Source organism: Corylus avellana, chromosome 3 (assembly GCF_965113065.1).
Source record: "Corylus avellana chromosome 3, dhCorAvel1.hap1.2, whole genome shotgun sequence".
Taxonomy (NCBI): domain Eukaryota; kingdom Viridiplantae; phylum Streptophyta; class Magnoliopsida; order Fagales; family Betulaceae; genus Corylus; species Corylus avellana.
The window spans coordinates 24753726-24776303 of NC_142492.1; the positions used below are offsets into that span (position 1 = coordinate 24753726).

The following is a 22578-nucleotide window of genomic DNA, read 5'->3' on the forward strand; positions in this document are numbered from 1 at the left end:
TGAAGAATATTTTAACCATATAATGACAAAATGAAACTTATTCCATAAAGTAAAATAAAAGGAGTAAAACAAGTTAAAAAAAAAAAAAAAAAAAAATCAGTTTTAATAAAATTGAATATCAGGGCAAGAGAGGTACATTCATTAGGTCTGAAAAATTCAAAGGGAAGCTTACCCAATGGCTAGGTCTAATGCTGCTTAGCGATTCACGACCGCTTGGCTTGGGCCATCAGATTCGGCTTCATAGGCTGAGCTGCGGCTGTGGCGGCTGCCTTCTGCTGCTGGGTTGGGATCAGCTGTGACGGATCCTCAAAGTCGTCGTCATCCGACAAATCAAATGGGTTCGTAGTCGTCATTTCCTTTCTAGATCATAAATTTTAAAAAAGAGCGTCCTATTAATCCCCTATATTAACACTACACAAGTGTAATGTGTCTTTGGCCATCAATCTTCATATTAACACTTCAATAAGACAGACTACTTAATTCACATATTAATTTACATTTTAAATTCTCATAGAATTCAACTAAATCCCTCTCTAAATCCTCTTCTGCACAAGCAGAAACACATGGAGAAAGAAACTTCTATTAAGCGCATGAAGTAACTCATCGGTCCTCTGGTATAAAATTATATATAATTTCACATACTACTCTTAAATGAAACCATTTTATATTGCATCAAAATTTCCTATGATTTTAAAATCTGAACAAGTCAAGAAGAAAGGTAATTGTTGCCTTGTTGGCTATATGTGCACAAGTGACTTATTAAGCATGTTGTCGCTTCTAGTGGATAGGTGCTACTATGGTCACGCCCAGATATGATAGTCATAATTAATCTCCTCAGCCTACCCTTTAACTTAGGAAAAACAAAAAAAAAAAGAACAATCATGACTTGTTTATATATATGATTATGTATCAACATAATTTCTGGCCTTATTTCAAAGACGATGAATTGGACTTGAATTAAAAGATGTTTCATATCATTACCGTATTTACGAGGGTTGACTACTCACTAAGACGTGAATTTACAGGTTTTTTTTTATTTTTTTTATTTGTGTGTTTTTACCTATTAAGCATTTTTTTAAAAAAAAAATACGCAAACCTTACCATAAAAGAGTTAAGGCGCTAGAATTTGAGAAAAAAAAATCTCGAGGTAGATGCAGTTACTAATAAACTACCGCTGTGAACAATTACTGAGCAACTAATACTACTATGTATGTCAGTATGTTATTGTTAATACATTAAAAAATGAAAATATGTAATGTAATGAACTTTAGTTAAATTTATGAATGGTTAAAAATTGTCCAAATATTGTCAAGTAACAGATTAATTCACATGGTTAATATTAAAAAATTGTTCACTTTGTCATTTTTTTTTTACCCGAGAAATGCTAAAAACCAAACCACCCAAACCACCACTCCTTGGGTTAACGTGACAGTGCCCTTTAGCCCTTAATATGTTTTTAACAAAGATTAATCTAAGAGCCAATAAGTATTGCCACATCAGTGTAATGGGATATGAGTGAAATTGCTAGCATAACTCTTCTCTTTTACCCTATATCTCCTCTCCCATACAACTTTTCATTGAATCAACATAACATTTATTTTAACTAGTGCTGATCCAATAACTAATTTTTTTGTAAATGCGAATATTGCTTTATAAAACCTTTTTTTCACTTCTATTTTTCCCATATAATAGTGCATATTTGAGGCATTCACAGGCTAGCTTAAATGATTTTGTTTGCACTTTCAGTAAGACAGCCATGAGCAAACAGGAGACAAGGCTCAAACCATTGATAAAACATTTTATTGCAATGACAGCAACACCACAAGGCTACTAGTTAGGTTTAGGAAGAACAATACTGAAAATGACAAAAAGAAATTATCTAACACAACCGTAACATGCAACTCTCCTCTTATAAAGGTCCATATCAACACCTGTGAACTTTCTGCTATGAGAGAAATAGATTTAGATTTAAAACGGAGAGAAGCCATTTTATTGTCAAGATTTGATGTTGTTGTATTTAATAAGTACAGATGATGCCATGTGACAAATATGTTAAGACACACCATTCAAATCATTAGCATCATTTACACCATTAAATACAACAACATTAAATCTTGATTTACCATCTGCTTTAATGGGGCAGAGGTTGTAAGAGCTTTAACGTCACTGGATAGACAGACCAAGCACAAGTAAAAACACAACACACCTGATACAACAAGATCAAATGACTACAACAAATCTAGCATGTTATACATACCATGTCAACTAACTCTTCCATCTCCTCTACAAATGCCAACTTTTGTTAGATAAGTTGCTCAGTATTGCTGCCAGCTTGTTGAATCTTAGACTCTAAGAAAAGCCTTACTGTTGAGTATATTAGAGAAGGTTCAGCCATTGCACCATTGCCATAATCCCCACAAGCCAGCCTCTTTGTGACAGGTGGAATGAGAGAAATGCCAAGCTCGTCAATCGACATGAGATGTCGTTCCGTGAAAGGATTGTTCCACATCAACGTGTTCATGGCAGGTGCAACAAAAAAAGGCTTGCTGTAATCCCATGCTCGCACAATGCAAGTCAGTAAGTTGTCGCACAATCCCCCGGCGATCTACAATAAGAACATAGCACAAACCTTAAAACATATTCAGGTTAAAATGATAAGATTGAACTCAGGATTATTTCAAATTACATGACAACAAAATACAGAAACAGCCATGCAAAGGAAGTAGAGAAAAGCCCATAGATATCACAGGATCTCATCTTTGAGACAAGGGATGTCCCTCAAGCTCACATTCTCTACTACTTCAATATTATATGTACTTGGTTGTGTGTGTGTGTAAAATCAATGTTACTATAGCTGTTCACAAGTCCCTGTTTTTTTTTTTTTTTTTTTTTTTTTTTCCCTTAAAAAAACACCCCTGCATAAATTCATCACATGATTCATTGCTGGAAAAAGAATTTGAGACCTATGATAGCCATTCTCACTTTATATAGCCATGTAACTTGAATCACCATAAATTCACTAGGTTGCTATATTCAACTGAGAGGATATAGCAGCATGAGACTTTATAATGACTTAATGAGACTACAGGCATGCAATTTGGACGAAATTATGAAAGTGAAAAGTAACTAGTCCAAATATTCACAACACAGTTATTAATCACTGCCATTCAATATGACAGTCAGAGGAGCATTATCGAACACTAGTACCTTTGCGTGCCTACAAGAAAAAGAAGGTCTAACACGTCAAGGTAACCTAGTAGTTCACAACGCTAAAAAGAGATCCTATACAACCAAAATAGTAAGGAATTTACTTTAGTGAACTGCTAATTACCCAACAAACAAAAGTGCTCCCAGAAAGAATGGAAGTAAGCACAAGGTAATGAAACAGTACCCTGTATCCTATAGCAAATAATATTTTTTAATAATCTTATTCAACACAAATTTCAGACTCTCAAGACATGCCATTACTTCATTTTTCTAAAACTTCTTTTGTGAGATATCCATGCATTTTGATATTAAACAATCAGAAAACAACGAAATAATTAGTTTCAATGAGATTTCTTTAAGGCCCCAAACTGAAGACCTTGGCCTACTTGCACTGCCGAGCAAGACACTGTTATAGTTATTCCATGTGGTTCCCTTGAATTTATGAAGTGTTTCAACTAAGAAATGAAACCACTTTCATGCATTCTCTTTTCCTTTAACTCATTGCTTTTTAAACCAAAATTGGGGGAGTGGGGGGACTAAAAATTCAAAAATGTGCAGGAATCAATAGTTTGAGTAATGAGCTCTGTTCAGTAACATGCACTCACCTGTATCATCTTGTAGCCAGTTAGTAGAAGTTCAAAATAAAAGGGACAATGTTTCTGAAATCGCTCAAAGACATTACCTTGCCAAGTGTGTTGGCTGACAATGGGGCAATAACCATAATATCAGCCCATCGGCGCAGCTCAATGTGAAGCACGCTATCGCCAATTTTCTTCCAACTAGACCATTCATCCTCATCAGTATAAAGAACTACATCCCTAGGAAGTGACGCCCTATCTATGAAATGTATAGATGCCTGTGTGGCAACTGCTCTTACTTCTGCCCATTCTGCAAAACAACTGCAGAGATGTCCAAACTTTATGGCTGCTACACTTCCACTTGCAGCAAGTAGAATCCGTGGCTTCCTAGGAGCAGTATTGACTTGCATTGGCTCCCCTTCTTCACCTACAGGTTCTGAGTATGCCATAACCTATTCAAGAGATGCCAACAATGTTCTTATCCGAGATTCACATTGTATCTCAACATATATGCCCACAAGCAGATCAACTTGTAACAAAACTTCAACTAGAATTGATAATATTTTTCAAGTACAAGTTGCAAAAGTAGCTACCAAGAAACACATTCCAAAAATATTCTTTAAAGATTTAGAGCTAAAATTCAAACTCAAATAACTAAAATTTTCTACCACCCACGCACAGATCAATTGAACATAAAGAAGAACAAAATTTGTAAAAAACTGCAACAATAATGCAAGCAAGCAACAACTGACCTCCCATTTCATTGCTCACTGGAGAATAAGCATTTTTTTTTTACAACAGAAATAAACAGCAAGGAAAAACTGAAGGTTTTAGAATCTCTGATTTTGCTGAAAGCCCCTCCAACCAGAATATAGGAAATTGAAGAATGGTTGCTCCATGCTGAGCCATGGGTGCAAAGCTATAAGCCCAAAATACTCTAAATCTTTAAAGAATCTTTTTGGAATGCACTTGAAAAGAGAGAGAGAGAGAGAGAGAGATCAGCCCACACGTTTTCTGTGCCCAGCGGTGCTCCTTTGTCCGGGCTCGGCTCGTTTACTTTGAGGCCAGGCTCGAGCTCGACACGAGCCTAGAAATGTTGCTCGAGCTCGAGCTCGGCTCGATAGGGTTGGAAACCCCGTTCGAACTCGAGCTCGTCTATTTTGGTCGAGCTCGAGCTCAAGCTCGATTAATTTTGGGATGTATATGTACATGCATTTGGCAAAAATGATTCAATCCTAGAATTCAATATTATGTGAAAGACCAACACCCATCTGTTAGATACTTTTTCTGCTCTAATTTCATCAAACATAAACCATAATTCAGTACAAAACAGAAACCCCAATACCTATCTATCCAAAAATATTTACACATTTTTCTGGGCAACCAAACAAACACATCAAACGGCAAAACCCCAAACCACCCACCACCCAAGAAGAAACGGAGAAAAAAAAAACCCAAAAAGAAAAGAAAAACCCACAAATCTTATCACCTCCTCCGCCTCCGATCCACGGCGTACTGCGAGAGTGAAACGACCTCCGAGAGCGGCGTGGACAGCCGGGTTGGCAGCGGCAAGTTCCTGGAAACCGGGCACGAGCCGTTCAGCTTCAGCCAGGCGTCGAGGTGTGTGGTTGCTGCGGTGGTGGTGGTGGTTGCTGTTGGGGGCACTGGGGGAGTGGTGGGAGCGGCAACAGAGATAGAAGGCGAGGAGGATGGTGGAGACTGAGAGGAGAGTCGAGAGAATGGAGAGAAGATGATGGATTCAGGCTAAATTTGGGTTCTCTAATTTGCAACCGTTGGATTTGGAAAAACAATTAAATTTGAGAAAAATATAAAAAGGCCCCAAATTATCTGTCATTTATAATTTAGCCCTTCAATGTTCAAAATGTAATAAAAAACTTTCAAATTATTAATCAGTTACAATTTGGCCACTTCATTAATCAATACTGTCAAAATTGATGAAAAATATAAAATTACGTCGTTTTATTGAGATTAAGTTAATAAATACTTTTTTTAAAAAAAAAAAAAAGGTCAAATTAAAAAAAGTCCACTAAACCTTGTCGTTTTGCTTTTAAAAAAAATGCCTTACACGACAACCATATCAGACTTCCGTCCAAACTGTTTCTCACTTCGTCTTCTTCGTCAGGAACCCACTTCAAAATCCCACGACAAAATGTAAGGATGCTAACAGTGCTGACTAATCATACGCAAACAATTCTGTCTTTCCATCGGCAATAGATACACGGATTGATCCATAAAGCCCTGCTTCTCTTTGCATTCCATAGTGCGCGTGGTACAGGTAAGTTTCAGGCTGCCGATAACCAAAACATAGATTGAGAAACAAAGACAGAAACTGTGACATTCAAAGGAACAAACAAAAATGGAAAAACAGAGCCAATTGCAGGGGCTCTAACCCTATCAACTTTAAACTCGTATTTGAAGATATCCCCAGGCAATACTGGACATTGGGTCAACCCCTCTGTTCCAATCTGCAGCAAATCAAACAAAGGAATATGCGTTGAAGTAAGGTATAATACATGAATACATAGATATGAATCTGTTTCAAGAAGGAAAATGAAAATTGAGCTGTATTTAGCTGTCGGATTCCATGCCAATGGATTGCAAGGTTCCCTAGCATAAGGCTGTTCTTCACCTGCTTTCCCAGATGGACGTGCCCTACAATTTCCAGCCAGTTATGATCCAAAAGATCTCAACTTTTGCTCGTGAGCTAGCCTGTGAGGCTGACAGCATGTGCCGCAAGACTATTCCAATGGTGGTGGCTCTCACCGTCGCACTAGGCACTCAAGAACAGGGGCTTCCACGGTCGGTTCGTGCAAGTAAATCATTGTTAAAGTAATGAAGAAGACGAAGTGGGTTCTGACGAAGAAGATGAAGTGAAAAACAGTATGGACGGATGTCTGATAAGGTTGTCGTGCAAGGAATTTTTTTGAAAGCAAAAAACGACTATGTTAATGGGCTTTTTTTAAAATTTGATATTTTTTTTCTTCTAAAAATTGTATTTTAGTAATTTAACCTCAACAAAACGACGTCGTTTTGCATTTTCCATCCATTTTAACGGCGTTGACTAACAGAGTGGCCAAATTGTAACTGGTTAATAGTTTAGAGGGCTATTTTATTACATTTTGAATATTAAGGGGTTAAATTGCAAATGACTAGTAGTTTGGAGGGGCCATTTTATATTTTTCCCATTAAATTTTAAATATTAACGGTTTGAATCGTTTTACCAAAAGCTTATCCCATGTAGCTGTCTCTACTTAGATCTGGTGTGCTTGTTCAATATGATCCATTTTTATATATACGTTTTCAACATTTAATATTACTTGTCAGATTAGATTAAACAAGGCAAGCTTACGGTGTCTCTGTTACACCACATACATACTTCTTAGTAAATGCTTGATAGCTGTCATCCATTAATATCATCCAACGGCTATTAGATCATCAAAACATTTTGGACGGCGAGAATCAACCGACAAAGTGCACGCATTACAGAATTAATCCTGGAATATATTCACTTGGAATTAACCCTCTGTGTGCGTCTGATAGTGAGACCGGTTCCATGCAAGCATAGTAGATGATCTAGACCGTTTATTAGGATCTTGACTTTCTTATTCAATTTAGAACGTTAGATTAATGAGCTTATTATGTCATGTGGAGCACCATATAATTCTTTCAAATTGGTTTACACTTATATGCCGCAGATCAAATTCAACCGTCAAGATTAAATTCAATTAAATTGGACGGCTACAATTAAATTAAATAAAAAATTCAAAATTCAAAATTTAGTAATTAAGAATAAAAATTGTGTTATGTAGTATTATTTAGGGTCAGTTTGTTATTTCAATTTCAATAATTATGATTTTAAAAATTGTGTTTTTTTCAATCGCGTATTTATTTTTTGTTATTTTAGATTAAGTATTTTTTAAATCACAACATAAAACGCTTTATGTCACACACTCACACACACTAATCACTATTATCATATTATATATAGTATTATTTAGTTAATATGTTAAAATGTTAATGCTTAACACGGGTCAAGTATATAATGTCAATATTAATATATATTCTATTTTATGTGTAAACATTTATATACTTATATGATTGTATCATTATATGGGCCAATATTAATTTTTAGGGAAAAATATAACAAAGTCCCCCCAAACTACCAGCCGTTTTCGATTTAACCCCCTAATGTTCTAAAAATTATAAAGTAGCCCTAAAAACTACCAAACTATTGCATTTTGGCCACTCCGTTAGTCAAAACCGTCAGTTTGGACGGAAACTGCAAATCGACGTCATTTTGTTATAGGTAAGTTACTACAATGCCCTTTCATGAATTTTTTTTCTTTTGGGAAAATATAAAAAAGCCCCCCAAACTACCAGCCATTTTCATTTTAGCCCCTAATGTTCAGAAAGTGATAAAGTAGCCCCCAAACTACCAAACTATTGCATTTTGGCCACTCCGTTAGTCAAAACCGTCAGTTTGGACGGAAAACGACGTTGTTTTGTTGGGGGACTACTTTATCACTTTTGAAACATTAAGGGGCTAAATCGAAAACGGCTGGTAGTTTGGGGGGCTTTTTTATATTTTTCCCTAATTTTTATATACTTATATTTTATGATCCCATGATCACGATTCATGACATATATATGATTTAATTCAAATTGTTAAGTTTTTACTTACTACAAATTGTAATTATAATGTATAAACTTTAAGAAACACATTAGTTACTTAATTATTAATCATTTAAGTTTAATCTAATGGTAATGCTCAAACTCTAAGTCCTAAATTCATCATAATGTAATATGAGGAATTGCTTACGTAACAATTTGAGGGAAGTAAAAATTATTAAGTTTTTACTTACTGTAAATTGTGATTATAATATATAAATTATAAGAAATACATTAGTTACTTAATTATTAATCATTTAATTTTAATTTAATGGTAATGCTGAAACTCTAAGCCCTAAATTCCACACAATCTAATAGTCATACATTCATACTTAAATTATATGATCATATTATCTCACAATCTATATTGATACTATGTTAGATCTAAGATCATGTGATATACGTTTTTTAATAATAAAGTATCTAATTATAATGCATTGATTAAATAAAATAATAACTTATGCAGATATACCATATGATTATATAATGATTAATTAATGATAATATCAAATATTTCTTATATATATATATAGATATATATGTGTGTGTGTGTTTATATAATATATACATACATATATATATATATATATATATATATATATATGCAGAAATAACAAAAAACAAATGTATATAATATATTTGTTATTATTGAGTAATGTTTACTATATATTGTTATTTATTACTTATTAAAAAATATACGAGCCGAGCCTAATAAACAAGACGAGCCTTATACGAGCTGCTCACGAGTTTAACCGTGTCGAACCGAGCTTGCTTTGTTTGATATTCGAACTAAGATTCGTATTCACGAAACACTTCATTTAATGTTTGAGTCGAGCCTGAGTTCGCTCGCGAGCGGCTTGCTCTTTTAACATCCCTAATCCTAGTACATTTTGCATAAAACAACTTTCATCTTTCTATGGTTCTACCTTTCCATTCTTTTATCCCCATTTCAGAATATCTTTCCTAGCAGTAGGAGAATCATCAATTAAAAACTTCTTCATAACCTCCCTCCTAATCTGTTGTTAAACCATCCCTCATAGTCAAGACCAAAAAAAACATTACAACCAGAGCCAAAAGCCGTTGATATGGGCATACATATTCAATAGTGCAACATTCTCACTATAAAACTACAAAATAAATTTGAGCTTGAAATCAAAAAGCACAATCAGAGCCCAATAACTATTTAGACAGGGGAAAGAAAAAAAAAAAACCAAAAAAACCAAAACAAAACAAAACAAAAAAATATATATCACTGTCGCTCCATGAACCATTGGGAAGCTGATTTTTGGCAATCCATTGAAGGCTAGATAGGAACTGAGGAAGACCACTTCCATGAATATCTCCAATCAGAGCAACCCAATGCCAACGACAAGCTTCCTCACCCACGCAATAGGCCCAACCCCCATAGAAATTAAAGAAGGCAACAAATGCAGATATAGACGGCAACAATGCTGAGAACATCAATACCATGCATATACAATCTCAACAACAACAATTCTTATACCCAACAAAATCAGCCCCAATTCCACTAAGTAGAGGAACCACAACTCAAAATCTCCAAAAATATCAAATTTATATATCAAGCTAGTTTTTTTTTTTTTTTTTTTTTTTTTCATCAAAACAGATATTCAAACCACCAAAAAACACATATCTAAAGAAAGGCAAAAGTACCTGAGATGCAGAAGCCGAAAGATGAATGATGGAGAAGTTGAAGAGAGGCGAGATCTGAGATGTAGCAGCCGAGAGAGACGAGATTCTCTTAAAGTTAAAGTGGCTGTGTGAGGGAAGAGCTGCTTGAGGGAAGAAGAGCAAGAGTTGTAGTGCCCTAGAATTTTCAAAGCTATTTAAATAGATTATTTCGATAATGATGTTATTTTAATATCCATTGTAGCCAAGAATTTTAATTCTTGGGAAATTTATGGTGTTACAGAGAGTGATAATTAAAGAATGGTAATTGGTGAAATATTAGGATAGTAAAATGAGGGTATAATTGTAAATTGAAGGTAGAATAGTATTTGGTTTTTCTCCTATAAATAGAGCTCTTTCCCTTCACAATTTTACTACTCCTCTCCCATCTCTTGCACATATTCTTCCTTCTTCCGCTTTTTACTCGGTCTTTCTTCTTTCTAAGAGTGTTTACTCTGAATAGAGAGAGAAAGGGCGAGACAAAGTGCTACAAGAAATAAAGAACGCAAGAGATAGCAGACTTTAGAAATTAGTTTCAAAAGATATACTAGTGATGTTAGTCAGATTAGAGCAACTAGATTCCTTCAGACCACTTTTAGCTTCAGTCTAGAGGTAAGTAAATTCACTACCCCTTCTAAAGTTACTTCATGTCATGTTATTTATACGTTCTTGTATCAAATTGTAAAAGATTATTTTATTTACCTGCCATGAAGATATGTTGCATGCATCAAGCATTTCTAAAAGAATTATTTAGAAAATTTCTATTTCTTTAAACGCTTTTTAAGTACAACAAGTTTATATTTGAAAAGCTTTCCAATTTGAGAAAAGAAAGTTAAGAAATGATGATGATTATAAGAAAGAAAAATGATAATAAACCCTCCTACATGTTGCACTAAGATGCATCAAAAGAAGTACAAAGAAAAGTACAAGAGATGAGATAAATGTTTATGAAATGAGGGCACATGTATGGAGGAGAGTATTTTTGACCCCAAGATAAGTAAGAATGAGAAGAGTTCGGTACCGATACTCTGATGGAAGCGAAACCACTGAAGGAGGCTATGCCAGAAGGTGGTATTCCATCAATAGACCGTTGAGTGCACCAAGAAAAGAGTTAATTGACGATCGGGCTTGGCTGAGGCCACAGTTCAGTGCCATGGTCATAAGGACCCGCAACCCTCGTACACAGGGGTAATAGTGTACATGAGCCCTAATATGAGAAAATGTTGATGTGATTTCAAAAATGATATACTGTGATGATTTACAATGATGATTTATAACGATGATATACTATGATGATTTACAATGATGATTTATAATGATGCATTATGATGATGATTTATGACGATGATTTATTACTAAATGTAATAGTATGTATATGATACGGAAGATGCAACTGTACATACGTGTATTATTATGGCTGGATGTATATTTATTTGTGAAAACGATTTTCGAAACTGAGAACAAGGAGTAAAACTATTTATGGTTTTGGATTTTACTTGCTGGGCCCCCTTTGTGCTCATTCAGTTTTATTTCTTGTTTTCAGGTAGAAAGGATGCTGGAATAGGAGGCCGGAATGGGGGCGGGAATAATTATTAATTTTCAAAGTCTTTTCATATAAGTTACTGTAATAATATGATATTCCGCAACTAAAGTTTAATGTTTTCTAATTTCGCTTGTAATAAAATCTCTTGAAGAATGCTTTATACATTTATCGTATCTTTTAAAATCAAGTGCTCTGATAGACCTTATAGATCTTTGCAAAAAAAATTTTGTTGTAAAATAAGTAAAATGACAAACTCAGTCTTAACGGGCTGGGGATGTTACAAGAGTTGCGTGAGGGAAGAGAAAAAGGAGATGTCGGGTTGAGCGTGAGAGTGAAGGGGAAAAATGTAAGGAATTTTTTTGGTGCGTAAACACCGTAAAATGTCGAAAATATTTTATATCTCGAAACAAACAAGCCTTAGACAGTCAATAATTTCATTTCTTGTATTGAGGTTCATAAGGAAGACCAAATGACGTTCAAACCGATAATTTCTTTTCCGAGATTGAGTGATTCCGGGGAGCAACTCCGGCGTTGTCTTGGGTGACATATCGAAACCCTTGGTGCCTAGCTCACTAGAATAGGATGGAGGATTTATGATCGGGGATGGTTTCTTTGACGAAAATAACCCCCGAATTCCTCATAATGTAATATGAGGAATTGCTTACGTAACAATTTGTGGGAAGTAAAAATTGTTAAGTTTTTACTTACTGCAAATTATGATTATAATATTTAAATGGGAAAAATGCAATTTACTCCCCTGAAGTTTCAGGGGTTTTTCAATTTTAACCCCAAAGTTCAAAAATTGGCAATCTACCCCTTAAAGTTTCAAAAATTGGCAATTTGAACCCTCCGTTTAATTTTTCCGTCAAAATTGACGGAAATCTATGAAATTACATCATTACCCTCAGGCTTTTTTTAAAAAAATTTCATCCAATTTAACGGAAAAATTAAACGGAAGGTTTAAATTGCCAATTTTTGAACTTTGGGGTTAAAATTGAAAAACTCCTGAAACTTCAGGGGGCAAACTATATTTTCCCCTATTTAAATTATAAGAAACACATTAGTTACTTAATTATTAATCATTTAATTTGAATTTAATGGTAATGCTGAAACTCAAAGTTTTAAATTCCTCACAATCTAATAGTCATACATTCATACTTAAATTATATGATCATATTATCTCACAATTTATATTAATACTATTTTAGATCTAAGATCATGTGATATACGTTTTCTAAGAATAAAGCATCTAATTATAATGCATTGATTAAATAACACAATAACTTATGTAGATATACCATATGATTATATAATAATTAATGATAATATCAAATATTTCTTATTATTTACTATATATATATATATATGTGTGTGTGTGTGTGTGTGTTTATATAATATATACGTATATATATATAAACACATATGCATAAATAACAAAAAACAAAGGTATATAATATATTTGTTATTATTGAGTAATGTTTACTATATATTGTTATTTGTTACTTATTAAAAAATATACGAATCAAGCCAAATAAACAAGACAAGCCTTATACGAGCTTGCTCACGAGCTGTTCACGAGTTTAGCCGAGTCGAACCGAGCTTGCTTCGTTTAGTATTCGAGCCAAGATTCGTGTTCACAAAATACTTCATTTAATGTTTGAGTTGAACACGAGCCGAGCCCGAGTTCGCTCGCGAGCGGCTTGCTCTCTTAACACCCCTAAGTGCTCGTTTGGTCAGAGGCCACCAATCCGCCCCCCAGAAGCTCTACCCGATCTGATCCATGCCCAACCCCAGAATCCTTGGTGCAGTGGCGGCAGGTCCTATCAATCCTGTTGCACGCCCAGGCCAGAGCCACCGATCTGCGCCTAGAAGCTTCTTCCCGCTCCGATCCACGCCCAGTTCCTCTGTTACTACGTTCTTCAAGGCACTAGAGAAACTTTTTGTAGCAGGGTATGTGTCCAATGAGGGCTTTATTTCTACACCCAAACCCAAATTCACGAGAAATTTTTGTATCAATCTTGAATCCATTTACATATTTGTCATTGGGCCGATCCGGATTAGGTTGGACTCTGTTGAACATGAGCCTTATTAGTGGACCATTGTGGATCATTGTGGACCTCCCAATGGATTTGGCATCAAAGGAGGCTGACTTTAAAGGCTCAATCTTGGATCGGGTGGCATCTCTTGAACACAGGCATTTTCAGGTATCTTTTCATCTTTTAATTCAAGTCCAATTCATCGTCTTTGAAATAAGGCAGGAAATCATGGTTTTTTTTTTTTTTTTTTTTTTTTTTTTTTTTTTTTTTTCGGGAAAATCAATCTGATTTCATTAATAGTGATCATGAGCATAAAAACTCTTACAATCACAGAACATACAGTTATGCAAGATCATAGCCGAAGCTAAAAGATTACATGTCAAAAAATCAAAAACATAACAGATCTTACAATGAAAAACCAATCTATGATGTCAAACATCCGCTATCCCAACCCAATTTTCAGATTATAGAACAAATCTGTTAACGCAAACCCTTCCAGGAGCACAGAAAGCCATTTCTCAGGTATGAGCAAAATACTCACACCTAAACCATTCCCCTCTCAACCCGAAAGCCAGAAGCATTATTCACGTCCTCAGCCCAACAGCTAAGACCATAAAATAAAAACAACAACAACAAACAAACAACAAAAAACAAAAACTCCCACAAACAGTAGTGGAGAAGCACGGCATCATAGACATCCCTTCAGAAGACACGCCTTGGCTGAAGAAAATGATCATATCTAAGCTTGAAGAGACTAGATCTAGATCTAGATCTAGATCTACAACCTAGATCTAAAGTAACCCACCAGAAACGGAGACCGGTAGAGCGTACAGAGAAGACGGCAGGAAATCAAGTTTATACAATTATATAATCATATATATAAACATGTAGCAGTTATAATTGTGTTTGATATGACATATTTGTGCCTTGATCCCTTCACGGTAAGGTTTAGGTTTACGTGTCTCGTGAGATCTTAAATACAATGATGGAGTCCCATAATGCACATATCAATCCTTCTAGTTGCTTGATTGGGTTTGCCCCAAATGATCCACTCAACTAGTGATGCAAATAAGAGTGACCGCACGCATACGTGGTTGTATTGATCATAATAACTCTTAAGATGCATGATCGAACTCACAAACACAATTAAAGAGAATCATATTTATTACATGTTTGTAAATCAAGAAATAACAATCACATGTTCTATTGTCAAAAGTCATATCATCGTGCTTATAAAATTAAAGGATCATATTGCATCGATACCCAACCGGCGCAGGTCGGATATCGACCATTTTTACAACTCAACCTACATAATGCGGGTTTGAAAAAAAAAAAAAAAAAACTACACGAAACCTGGTTACAGTGAGCCATATCCGCTAGATCTTAGGTGTGGCTGGGCGGATAATGAGGGTTTGTGTGGGTTGTGCGAGTATGGGAGGTTTTGTGAGAGAGAATGAAAGAGGTTGAAAGTGAGAGAGAAAAACCTGGAGCCGTGGCCGTGGAAAGCAAGTTCATAGGGAACGACATAGTTTGCGAAACTGATTGTACAAGGGTTGTTTTCGTCACTTTTGGAGGAGCGCTCCAATTCCGTGTGGAGACGAGAGAGAGCAGACCAGAGAGAGAGAGAGAGAGAAAGAGGGAGAGAAGCGGCGGTAGAGAGAGAGGAGGAAAAAAATTTAGGGTTAGGGTTTTTTTTTTTTACTCAAGTAGGGTGGGGCAGGCATCTGCTGACCCATAATTTTTTGTACCCTTAACCTGCCCCGCCTCGCACGGGTTGAAAGAAATTCAACCCATTTCAGCAAAAAAAAAAACAAAAAAAACAAAAAAAAAACAAAAAACACTAAATCCGGATGAATCGGGGTGGATTGGGCGCGTTTTGCAAGTATTTACCCACCCCTTAGCATTATCATAACTGTCTTACATTTTATAATTAATTGCGTAGTATTTTTTTCTTAAACAGTTCAATCTCACTCATTGATAAACGAGCATAAAGCTCAAATAACACAGAGTAAAACTCTTAAGCAACCATAGCTGAAGCTACGAGGTTACAAGCGTCAAATATGACATATTATACTCCAGACTCAAACAAAATCTGCTAACCTATGACTAATTTTCAAATTAAATAGTAGATCTATGCCAAACAGACTCAAACCAATGCATAGGTAACTCTTATTCCTCGGCCTTGAGGGCAGAGAACCCCAACCCAGAACTCATCGTCCTTGACCCAAAACTCAGGATAACGTTCACATCCACAACCCAAAGGTCTGGACCAAATCAACTACCCCGAATGACATCAGGTGGGCAGATCAAGAGAGAGGATTGAGCATTATTACAAGCAAAAACAAAACTGATACAGGAAAACAAAACAAGACAGAAAGAACAAAAAAATGAAAGCCAAACAAAATTACAGGGAAATAACTAACAGAAAAAAGCACACTAAGAGGATGACAGCATCTGGAAAGAAGAGCCGATCGCGCACTCGCTGGAAACCGAAAACGGAAGGGGGCGTTTGATGCAAGTTGGATAACAGTCAAGCATCTGGTACTGTGATCAAGCGCACGCTGTGACTGCGATAGAGCGCTCAGTTACGATCGATCGCCTGCGTGCTGCGATCAAGCGCACGCGAGACCTTTATGTTATGTTCTGCATTTTAATTAGGTTAAGCCATCTTTATTTCCTTGTTTTCGTAGGATTAGAGTTTTGAGAATCAATATTTCGTTATTTTATTAAGTTTAGGGTTTTGGGGGTATTTATGTCATATTTTATTGGGTTTATGAGTCTTGGGGCTATAAATACATGCTTATAGCCTCTAATTTATTAGTTGTTGTTTATTATTAATTTTGATTAATGAGAATACTCAGAGTTGAGTTTATTCCTCTTTTCCTTCAAAATCTAGAGAGTATCTAGTTTTGTCAAGAAGAATTCTTAGATCTTTGATAGAATCTAGATCTGAAGTTATTTACTTACTGCTTATTGATGTTCTTCGTTGCAGCTCACTAAGTCATGCTACTTTAGTTGGTATCAGAGCTCAATTACTTTTCATGAATGGGGAGGACCAACCACTTTGCAAACATGAACGAGGTACACGTCCGCACAGAGGCAGCACGTAAGGAGCAACCGGTTATTCGTTTGCGGCACATGGAGGAGAGGTTTGGTGGTCTAACCGCGTAGAAGAAAGGGCGTGTGCGCACCCAACACGGGGTCCCTACCAATCACTTGACTGACATGGATAGTCCGAGCGTTCATCGTCATCAACCAAGACCGTGGTATGCGGGGGCGGGAGACAAATTTATTGTTGGGGGTGAACCTGTCAATCCTTATGCGAAGCGCGGAGTGCGGAAGGAATTTCCAACGGCACAAGCCCATTCTATATCACAGGACGCAGGCGTCAAGCTCGACACCCAAAAAGAATAGATAGAAAAGTCCAAAAAAAGAGGGTGCCTAGGGAGGCGACGGAGACGACGAATCAATCGGTGATTCATTAGCAGCGCATGAAGGATGATGTAGAGATGCTACGGAAACAAATAGAGGCTTTCACGACCCGAGTTAACAACATGGGTGGCCCTAAAGTTCGTCACCATCAAACAACTCCACACTTTGTGGATGAAGATAATGTGGTTGTTGCTCGTAGGACGCGATCTCAACGACGGAGAGCATGGATTGAGATGGAGATGCCGCGACAGGCCAACTTGACCATTATTCGCGAGCCTCAAATCCATCAACCAAATCCATATCCTGTGGAAGAGGAAAGGGAATTTGTGGATGAAGAGTTTCAGGAATCCGAGTTCATTGATGAAGAGTTCAGATATGAAGATGTTGAAGATCCTTGACAAGGATTCGTGGATTGGAATTCTCCACCAACCTGTGATGAGGAGCCCGTAGAAGATGATTCATGGGAAAAGGAAAGACCCACGGAGGAGCATGAAAAAGATTGGTTTTTTGCCATGTTTGGCGGTCTCTATCCAAAAGAAGATGGCCAATTGGAAGAGGAAGAGCCCACGGATGTCATCGCCAATTATGAAGAGGATGGCATCGCCAATTATGAAGAGGTTGGTGAAGTGTCTAATTTTAATGGTGAAGAGGTTGATTATGTTGATTTCCTTGGTGTTGAAGATATTTTAAATTCGCCTAATGAAGATTATGGTGAGTTTTATGCGGATGAGGAAAATTATATGTTCACAAGGGAAACAATAGTTAGCTCGTTCTTGAGTATTTTCATGGCACGTGGAAGGGAGAAAGAACGAGAAAAGTAAGGCAAATCTGAGACATTGCCAAGTAGTGTGTGTGGCTTTCACGACAACCATCAAGGTATTTCGATGATGAGAAGCGTCAAACTTCTTGTGGGATGGTATTTTGTCTTGATCTTGAGGAACGACGAGTGGAATGACTTGACTGGGCATCCGAAGGACCGTGGAAAGAACTGGCCGAATTTGAGGATGAATTCTTTCCAACCATGGGAGAATGGTGCAGGTTGGATAACAGTCGAGCGTCTGGTACTGTGATCGAGCGCACGCGGGACCTTTATGTTATTTTCTACATTTTAATTAGGTTAAGTCATCTTTATTTCCTTGTTTTAGTAGGATTAGGGTTTTGGGAGTCAATATTTTGTTATTTTATTAGATTTAGGGGTTGTGGGGTATTTATGTCATATTTTATTAGGTTTATGAGTCTTGGGGCTATAAATACATGTTTATAGCCTCTAATTTATCAGTTGCTATTTATTATTGATTTTGATTAATGAGAATACTCAGAGTTGAGTTTATTCCTCTTTTCCTTCAAAACCTAGAGAGTATCTAGTTTTGTCAAGAAGAATTCTTAGATCTTTGATAGAATCTAGATCTTGAGTTATTTATCCGCTGCTTATTGATGTTCTTCGCTACAGTCCACTATGTCACGCTGCATCAACGTTGGATGCTCATCGCGGTGGGGGGCGTGAGAAAAAGGCCTAGCAGAAGACGGTGGGTGGCAGAGTAGGCGCGGAGGAGATTGGCGGCGCACTCAAACGGAAGGGGAAGTTTGAATGAAATCCCAAAAGCATCACCCACAAAGAGTACCTAAACAAGAGGAAACAATAAAAGCAAAAACAGAAACAAACAAACACAAACTCAAGCAAAAAATAAGAAAATGTGAGAATACAAGAAAATAAAACAAGGAAACAAGAAACCCAAAACATAAACCTTGTCGAGGAGGAAGGTTGCCGGGAGAAAATGGCTGGAACGCGAAAAACTCAGATGGAGCCAAAGAGGACAGGTGGAGGGGCGAGCGACGACGTGGGTTTGGCAAGGACAGTAGATCGGGCAAAGAACAGCCGATCCAAAAGCCTAGAGCCAAAAAAGGGGACCAAAGGAGGGAAAAGTGGCAAAGAGGAAGGAAAAGGAAAAATCACCCAAATAGTTAAGGGTATCAGATAAATAGGCTAGCTCGTTAAGAGAAAGAGTGGGATGGGATGGGAGGGGAGGGGGGAGGCAAAAGAGGGAGAGGGGAGGAGCGCCATTTGTTCTCCCCTTCCAACAGCACTCTCTACTAGAGATGAAACCCTAGAAGAAAGGGAAGGGGGAAAGACGAAGCGGACAATTGTGTAATACTATTCAATCACTAAACTTAAGCTTAAAATAATATATTAATACAAGAAATAACTTCTTTGCAGAAATTTTAGCAATGAGGATTGATGCAAATAATTCAAAGAAAAAAGAAAGAGGGTTGAATGGTCAATGAAGCTGCAAAGGTTCAAAATGAAGAAACAGCTAGTGAATTAACTAATGTACAAATATCTGCTCTCTTGTCTTGAACCATGTCTTCTTTCTTTAATTCCATCACGAGAGTCAGTCAAAGTCTTTGGCATTTGACCATGCTTCCCAGGAAAAGGAGAATGAATTGGATGATCAGCTTGCCTCTCGTATGAGCTATATGTATATATACACAATTTTAGTTACCAACTTTTTAAAATTATTTATATTTGAATCAACATTTTTGTTGTTTATTTTCATTATTTCATTTAAAAATATTATTTATTTATTTATTTTCACTATTTCAAAAAGGGAGAGAAAATCGTATTACTTTTTTTTTTCTTTTTCTAATTAATTTAATTTTATGCATTGTTAAGCTAATACTTAGCTGGATGTGAAGTTTTTTTGGTATTTTTTTGCTACAGGGTTTGGCTATTTTAGCTATCATAATATAAGTGGTGGCTAAAGAAATTGTTTGAGCTACACTGTTCGGTCAAATCCTTAGTCAAAATAGTTAGCCGGATGAGAAGCATTTTTTGGTATTTTTTTGCTATAGGGTTTGAATATTTTAGCTAGCCTAATTTGAGTGGTGGCCGAAGAAATTGTTTAAGTTACAGGCTCAATCAATTTTTTTTTTTTTGGTTACAGGATCTGCCAAAATAACCTGATTATTTTAACTAGCCGGTTGTGAGTGGGGGATGAAGAAATTGTTTGTGCCCCTCTTTTATTTTTATTTATTTATTTTGAAGAATCTGTGCAAATTGCCTATGACAAGTTGGTTTTTTGCTATTGGGTTTCACTTATGCACATACATCCAACAATTACCTTTCTTCTTGACTTGTTCAAATTTTAAAATTATAAAATTTCTTGATACAATGTAAAATGGTTTCATTTAAGAGTAGTACGTGAAATTAGGAACAGATCATTTTCAGTTCATTTAAATTGGATAATATACAATTAGTTATATTGGGAGATATTTTTATCTTTTCACTTTTTGAAGAAACAAAAATATCTCTCCAATATCGCTAACTCAATATTATCCATATATATATATATATATATATAACTGGAGAACATTCTAATTCGTAAAATTGTATGTAATTAATTTATACCAAAGGACTGATGCCTTCATCCACTTAATAGAAGTCATCAGCCCATGAAGCCGGATCCGAATTAAAACTGATATTAATTCAAGGAAAGATGAATCCAAAATAAAGTGAGTTGGGAAAAAGGCTATATGTTAAGGAAAGATTGTTGTAAAATTAATTTGACATGCAGGTATCAATTATAAGGATCTATATATGGATCATCTCCGGTCTTAAATAGATTGAAAAATTTAAACGCTACAATTTATTTTTAAAAATATTATGGTCCCAAATGGAACACTTGTTTTACTATTAAAATAATAATAAAATATTATTTATAATTATAAATAAATAAATAATAAAATAATAAAGGGTAGCGACCCCAGGAGAAAGGACTGGACTGGCCCCACTGGCGCTGAAGATGTGCAGAGGCTGAAAGAAGAAGAAAAGAAAAGGACCCGTGTTAATTTACGATTATAACTTCACCTCAATAACGGTGCGACCCAACTTTTCTCCTGCGCCTTTTCTTTTCGCCCATTTGATTTCAACATTTGAAACTGCCAAACTGGTGTAAATGCCCCTGTTATAACCTGGCGGGTAGTGTGGTATTTGATACCCTTTTTAATTTGTTCAAACAATCTCCCTTGTTGTTAGAGAGAAAAGCGAAACCCTTCATTCACACAGGGAAGGAGGGTTAGCCGTTTGGTTGCCTCTCTCCTCCCCTCGTCCTCCTCCCTCCAGTGCTAGTTATTTACTTGATGCCCTAGCCCCGTGTCTCCTCTCTTCCCCTTCCTTGCTGCTCCTTTTCCCCTCTGTTTTTTTTTTTTTTCTTTTTTTTTTTTTTTTTTTTTTCGATTTTACCCCTTCCTTGCCACTTTTCTTTCCCCACTTTCATTTTCTATCGCGGGCTCCTTGGCCTTGTTTTGGCTCTTTGTGGGTTTGGCATGTGGGGGCTTTCTTTCAAACCCCCGGATTTTGTTTGTGGTCGCCGTCGACCTGTGTCGCCGCTTCGCTGCTTGCTATTAGGGTTTTCTTTCATGCATCCTCACTGCGTCGACCTCTCATGCCCCTTACATGACGGTTTCCAGCCTGCACGGGTCCGGCTCCCTTCTGGCTACCGTCTTCCTACTTTGTGCTCATTTTCTCTGTTTTGGTGGTTCATTGTTGTTTCTTCCCTTTTTTTTTTGGGTTGTTTTCAGGTCCTGCTTTGCCGGTCTTCTCCACACCTGTTCGCTGCCCACCGTCCACTGCTGGGCCTTTCGACTCGTCCTCGCCACAATGAGCTTCCAACGCCCCTCCGGTTTTCGGTTCCCGGCGTGTGCCTGATCGAAATGTGCTGTTTCTTTTCTTGTTTTATTTCCCTGTTTTGTTGCTTCTTTAAGATGTATTTGTGTTTTGGCGTGTTTTTTTTTCCTGTATTGTTTAATTTTCCTGTTTTGTTCGGCTTGTAATAAGGCTCGTTCCTCTCTCACTCGATCTATGTCGCATTTGGGTTAATTAGTTTTGATCCAGACCTTTGGGTTGTGGATGTGATCATTATCCTGGCCTTCGGGTCGATGAGGAAGAGTTTTGGCATAAGAGTCTTTCCGCTCTCAGGGTCGACGAATAATTGCTATCCATGCATTTGGTTAAGTTTGTCAGTCACAGATCTAGTATTAAATCTGATTTTAGTCATGGGTTAGCGGATTGGTCTTGAATCTTGTACTAAACTTGGTAATCTTGTAGCTTTATGCTATGGTTGCTTTAGAACTTTACTCTGTAATGTAAGAGCTTTATGCTTATGGTATTATTGAATGAAATGTTATGTTTTTCTAAAAAAAAAAAAAAAAAAAAAATGTTCAAACAAATATTTTGTTAATGAATGAGCTAAGTGTATTTAATTGGAACTTAACTTGTTGGGATTGAGACATATCGCTCATATCAGAAGATAAAGGGACACGCGTGTCTTAATCTCAACGGATCCAATTCCACAATTCATACGGGAAATTGAGGACTTGACTTTGACCACACTATAGGACCTAAAATTAA

At 36.5% G+C, this 22578-nt stretch overlaps 1 protein-coding gene across 3 annotated transcripts; it reads right to left on the reverse strand.

Annotated features, from left to right (window-relative positions):
• Positions 1–2188: 2188 nt before the first annotated feature.
• On the reverse strand, positions 2189–5558 carry LOC132174836 (phosphopantothenoylcysteine decarboxylase HAL3a). 3 transcript variants are annotated; one of them, XM_088514620.1, is made up of 3 exons: positions 5263–5558; positions 3890–4237; positions 2189–2605 (listed from the first exon to the last, which is right to left on the reverse strand). In XM_088514620.1, exons 2-3 carry the CDS (start codon positions 4232–4234, stop codon positions 2303–2305), a joined length of 648 nt encoding a protein of 215 aa, XP_088370746.1. In that variant the 5' UTR covers positions 4235–4237; positions 5263–5558; the 3' UTR covers positions 2189–2302. The 3 variants fall into 3 exon arrangements, with proteins under 3 accessions (XP_088370746.1, XP_088370744.1, XP_088370745.1); XM_088514618.1 differs by having other exon boundaries at positions 5275–5557; XM_088514619.1 differs by lacking the exon at positions 5263–5558 and adding an exon at positions 4795–4821.
• Positions 5559–22578: the final 17020 nt, after the last annotated feature.

Excerpts from the sequence above, each read along its gene's own strand:
- LOC132174836 (XM_088514620.1), bottom strand. The coding sequence starts at position 4,234 with ATGGCATACTCAGAACCTGTAGGTGAAGAAGGGGAGCCAATGCAAGTC. Across the intron at positions 2,606-3,889 it reads CAGCCAACACACTTGGCAAG|ATCGCCGGGGGATTGTGCGA; the intron begins GTAATGTCTTTG and ends TTCTTATTGTAG.